The sequence below is a fragment of the Gossypium hirsutum genome, chromosome A13 (genome assembly GCF_007990345.1).
Source record: "Gossypium hirsutum isolate 1008001.06 chromosome A13, Gossypium_hirsutum_v2.1, whole genome shotgun sequence".
Lineage (NCBI taxonomy): Eukaryota > Viridiplantae > Streptophyta > Magnoliopsida > Malvales > Malvaceae > Gossypium > Gossypium hirsutum.
The window spans coordinates 19,866,435-19,871,426 of record NC_053436.1 but is presented as its reverse complement, the minus strand read 5'-3'; the positions used below and the strand labels follow the sequence as shown (position 1 = coordinate 19,871,426).

General features: G+C 31.1%; 1 protein-coding gene across 1 annotated transcript; it reads right to left on the bottom strand.

The window, feature by feature from the left end:
- Positions 1-763: 763 nt before the first annotated feature.
- LOC107894612 (origin of replication complex subunit 6) lies at positions 764-3,422 on the bottom strand. The gene is made up of 10 exons (XM_041085030.1): positions 3,087-3,422; positions 2,937-2,983; positions 2,740-2,847; positions 2,553-2,633; positions 2,210-2,321; positions 2,066-2,128; positions 1,874-1,961; positions 1,645-1,715; positions 1,081-1,174; positions 764-987 (listed from the first exon to the last, which is right to left on the bottom strand). Exons 1-10 carry the CDS (start codon positions 3,204-3,206, stop codon positions 908-910), a joined length of 864 nt encoding a protein of 287 aa, XP_040940964.1. The 5' UTR covers positions 3,207-3,422; the 3' UTR covers positions 764-907.
- Between the last annotated feature and the right edge of the window lie 1,570 nt (positions 3,423-4,992).

Sequence of the window (4,992 nt, the reverse complement as noted above, 5' to 3'; positions counted from 1 at the left end):
GGAAGTTCGAGCCGACGTGCTGGAGAGGATATATGATAAATCGCCGTCGACCATGTCAATGAGAAGCACTTCCAGCCGATAATTGTACAAAGCTCCGAACATGTGCGACAAGGATAACTTGTTCTCGCGAAAGTCTTATTCAGAAAAATATTGCCTAGTACCCAAAACCACCATTGCCAAAACAAAACTGTCTAGCTAGAGCAAAAGGAAGGTGATGGCTGCAGGGTTGCAGCCGAGTTGCCTACACATAGTATGTATACTTCAAATCTACAATACATAAATAATTTCACAGCTGAAATTGCTTAATATTTGCTTAGCTAAGGCATGAAATATTTGAATCCATTAACAACAAAGAAATAGTTAAGCCTGCTACAAATTATATGAGCAAAAGTGATGAAAGAAAAGTTTGTGAATTGCATTGATCAGATCAATTTCGGTTTTAAATTTTTCTTCAATTTGCCTCAGTTCCTATAATTATTGGTTAGGTTATTTTTTATTATTATGTTTTTGTTCATAGGATACTCTTCATTTAAATTCAATTATAAAATATATTAATATTAAAGAGAAACCCTTCAATCAGATTACTGGAGAACATCACCAACACTCCGGCTCCGGCATCATCGTCGAAATGACTTAGTAACCAGATACCCGATGTTAGACAATATATGTCATTATGAGCATACCAATTGCAGTAGATTTGGTGCGATAAAGATAAGAAATTGTTGGTCATAGCTACTACACAACACAATTTTAGAACTATTACTAACGATAATAAGGCTAGTCATTAGACAATTCAAGATATAAACATTTCAATGTCATGTACAAAACTTGCATGGCTAATTTCTTTACTCCTTTTCTAGATTTTTCTTTTCCTTTTCAAACTTATAACTACATGTATTCTATTCTTCTATGCAGCTTTTAACTCCTTTGCCTCTGACACTTCCTTGAGAAAGTCAAGACTGGTTTGAGTGGTGCGCTTGCAAAGAGCTGAAGAAAAATACCCAGAGATATGTATAAAGGATCAGTTATGCTGGTTTTCTTTTGAGTTCATTTGCAGTGCAAAGGAAATTCTTTCATTACCTTTTGTGCTTTTTTTGTTAGATGATAGAACAGATGATTTCCACTCTTCATAACCAGCTTTCTCCATTTTCTTTGCTCGCTTGTAACTTGAAAGCTGCAAGAGGTTCAGGTTAGCCCTACAATATTTTGATGCACAAGAAAATAAACAAATGTTGTTTTCAAGAACAATATCACAAACTTCTGGTAGCTTTTAGTGCTGAGATTAAATCTCAAACGGTTCAAATTCTCTTAGAAATTATAACTGCCTCCCTTACTAAGCATCAAAGACTTAGAATCACCAAGAAAGGCTGCTGCAAGACCAATGAAAAACCCATGCAGAGCTTAGACATTAAAGATTTTAATCTTTTGGATGATATAATAGAAGCCTCATCATTGATTCAGATCATGAAACAATAATTTCATACAATTATCCCAAGCACTTGTTCAGTACAACCAATTAAATAGACAGATTATGTTGCAGAAATTGTTACAAAAGCCAAAACACAAGGATTCATATATAGAAAACAATGAATTCTACTTCATCCGACATTTAGTAAACTAATATTACAGATAATGCAGTGTTACCTCTGGTCCTTCATCAGATAAATAACCACCATCACCAAATTTTCTTTTTTCAGGTAACACGTCTAGCAGTTCTGCAGACACATCAAAACAAAGTTTAGAGAAAATAAATTCCCTAGTATTGAAAGCCAATATATGGTACTAAAATTGTACTGCAAATGATACCATCAAATGCTTACATACACATGGTTATATACAGCCAATTCTAGGGTAAGTCCAAATGAACACCTACCTCGGTTTCCTTTCACTTCCTTGGGATCTTTTTTCTCACTTGAGATCCCAAAAACATCATGACACAGATCTTTCATGGAGGTGGAGACCTGCATTGAAAGTTCCAAGCAAATGTTCAGTGCATTAAACATTTATAAGTTAACAATAAAAGGATTACATGTAGGGAAGTAAAATAAAACAACATGTTACTTACACAAGAAAACTCAGATTCAGAGGTGCCACAAACTTCAATCAACCTAACCTTGTCAATCTTAAGCTGTGAAGTAGATAATTTATGTGAAAAACAGGCAAATAGAGGAATAAAAACATTTAATAGGATGAATTAAGTGCACATTACCTTGTGTTTTTTAGCGCATAAGTAAAATGCCACAGCAGTAAACACTGGCCTGGTGAAGTCTGCATTGGCCTGCCTGGAAGAAGGCAGTGATGCCAAAAACCGATCCTTGTAGCTGACATAAACATAAATTAAGTCACTCAAACAGTTCAAAGGATGGTAAAGGAAAAGCATAAGATAACATAACATCTAAATATCAAATGAAGAGTCGTCGATTGTAACAATCCTAGCAATTAAAGATCATCTATTGGGACTTACCCATTCAGGCATTTTTCCAAACACATAAATGATATGGAAACGTAATCAGATAAACAAAAATAATATATGAAATGGAAAAGGATCTTACAGAGATAAGCCCTTCTTCACAAAAGGTATGAGCCTAACACATCCAAATTGAATCCCCAATTCCCTAATATCCAGCTTTGTTCTGAAGCACCATTTTTTCCCAAGTTAGTGAAAATCTGAGTATAAAATAATAGCCCAATTTTATACAATTCAAAGGAAATAAATAAAGAAAAATATGAGAAACCCACTTGATATTTAGACCATTCTGCAAGGAATTGAAAGATCTATTGTAAGCCTTTTCTGACATTCCACTTAACTTGACAGCTTTCTGCCGATCAAAAATAACCTCCCCAAACCTACAAATTTCATAACAATTCCAATTTTAAAAAGGAACCCAAATCCAAAACTTTAAGATACATTCAAAGAAATAGATAACACATCATACCTTGTAGCAGCAATTTCTAAGCATATTACAGCTTTACAAACCTCTCCCTACAAACAGAAACAGAAAAAGGGGGGAAATAATAGATCAACGATTCACATTTGAACTATATTGGAGTTAAAGTAATAAATGATTATATGATGAAGCACTTACGACACCGATAATGGAAGAATCGAACTGGACATCGCAGAGGCGGCGGAGCTCCGCTGCCTTTCGGACCAGCAACTTGTGCTCTGAGAGACCAAGCTTTCTCGCTATATCTGATAGGTCCATATTGGCACCAAAACTGGGTGGCTTAACGGATTATTGGATTTCCTTTACTTGATTTCTAATGCTGTGGAAAATGGAGAACTAAGTGCTGCTCATCATATATTTTTTAATGGAAAAATAAAATGAGAAATGCACGATGAAAAGGACAAATGACGAAGTTGGCGGGAGAAAGCTGAATTTAGGCCTTTTTTTTTTTTTAATTTTGAGCGCGCCGGCGTTTTCCCGGGAATTCATTGGCGCCAAATATATAATTCTTTAATTGTGCCACATTTTTTTTTTTACAGCTTGCCTTTTGAAATCATTAATTAACTAGAATTATTTCCCTGCGATTATTTTTTAGATAATAATATAATTATTAAATTTAAATTTAAAATAATTTTTTAAAATAAAATATACAAATTTTTTTTAACAATTTTATTATATAGATTATTATCATACATGTTCTTTTTGACAAAATACTTAAAATTATCCATAGTGCCTAACTTATAACTAGAATAAAACACATTCAAACCTACGCCCTCCTATATTGAATTAAGACTCAATCAACAAATAAAATACACAATTTTAAACATTCGTTATCAATTAAATAGAATAAAAAAATTTAAAACATACATTTTTTTTTAAATACTCAATTAAAATTAATTTCATTCTTTTAAATTTTGTTTTAAAGCAACGGGATGTGGATCCACTACTTTAAATATGTGTCTATTGCAAGTCATATAAATAAAATCATTTATTAATAAAATTCTTGAAGGGAGTTATCTTATGGACCCTCAATGGAAGATTTTGTTTCACTCAAAAGATTTATCTCCCACTTATGGGAGCATCTTAGTCGATAGTCAAGTGGTGCCAAATATATTAAGGTAAAACATATAAAGTCTTGATTGATGGTTCAATCTCGCACAAGCACACTTTTCATAATTAATTTCTAACAATATTGAATTTTCTCTTCTCGTGAGTTTGTAGGTTATATTCACACTAGCCATCGATTAAAGCATTCTCTCAAGTAAGACAACACCTTCCATTGAGAGTTCGAAAACCAACTCCTCATAAATAAAAATATACATTTCGAAATTTCTCAATGAATCTAATTCAAGTTTTAATTGACTTGCTAGTTAATGTGCACACGAACTCTATCTTAATTTATTTTAGAAGGTTGGATAGATATATTAAATTAATTTGTGAATAATCATGTAGAGTAATTTTTTTTATATAAAAAATATTCGAATCCAAATTATTTTTAAAAAAAATGAACACTTAGCTAATAAACTATTTTTATATAATAATATTTATTAATATTTCCCTCGTAAAAAATATTTTAATTCCTTATTTAAATATTTAATATAACATTTTTTAAATTTATTTGTAAAATTTATATAAACTTGTAAGTTATCATATAAATCAATCTCTTTATAATAACATTAAAAAATTTTAAAAATCTAAACAATCAATAAATTTAAAAAGCTAATTTTTAATAGATCGAATACATATATTAAATTAATTCGTGAATTATTGTTGATAAAAATCTCTTTAAAGACATTGTTTAAAAATAATAAAAATAATAATGTTAAAATTTGTTTTCAAATGAATCAAAATATTCAATAATTTTTGTAGAACTAACGTCGATAATGGTAATATAGAACGATCGCAAAGTAATAAGAAAAATAAAAATAAAACAAACAGTTTTTACGTGGAAAACTCTTTTGGGAAAAACCAGGGGTAGAGGAGAATAAAATTTACTAATGTTGAATTTGAATGATACAATAAGAATTTAGACTACATCTATTTA

Excerpts from the sequence above, each read along its gene's own strand:
- LOC107894612 (XM_041085030.1), bottom strand. The coding sequence starts at position 3,206 with ATGGACCTATCAGATATAGCGAGAAAGCTTGGTCTCTCAGAGCACAAG. Across the intron at positions 2,634-2,739 it reads CAGAATGGTCTAAATATCAA|AACAAAGCTGGATATTAGGG; the intron begins GTGGGTTTCTCA and ends ATGGTGCTTCAG. Across the intron at positions 1,716-1,873 it reads GGAAGTGAAAGGAAACCGAG|AACTGCTAGACGTGTTACCT; the intron begins GTAGGTGTTCAT and ends ATGTGTCTGCAG.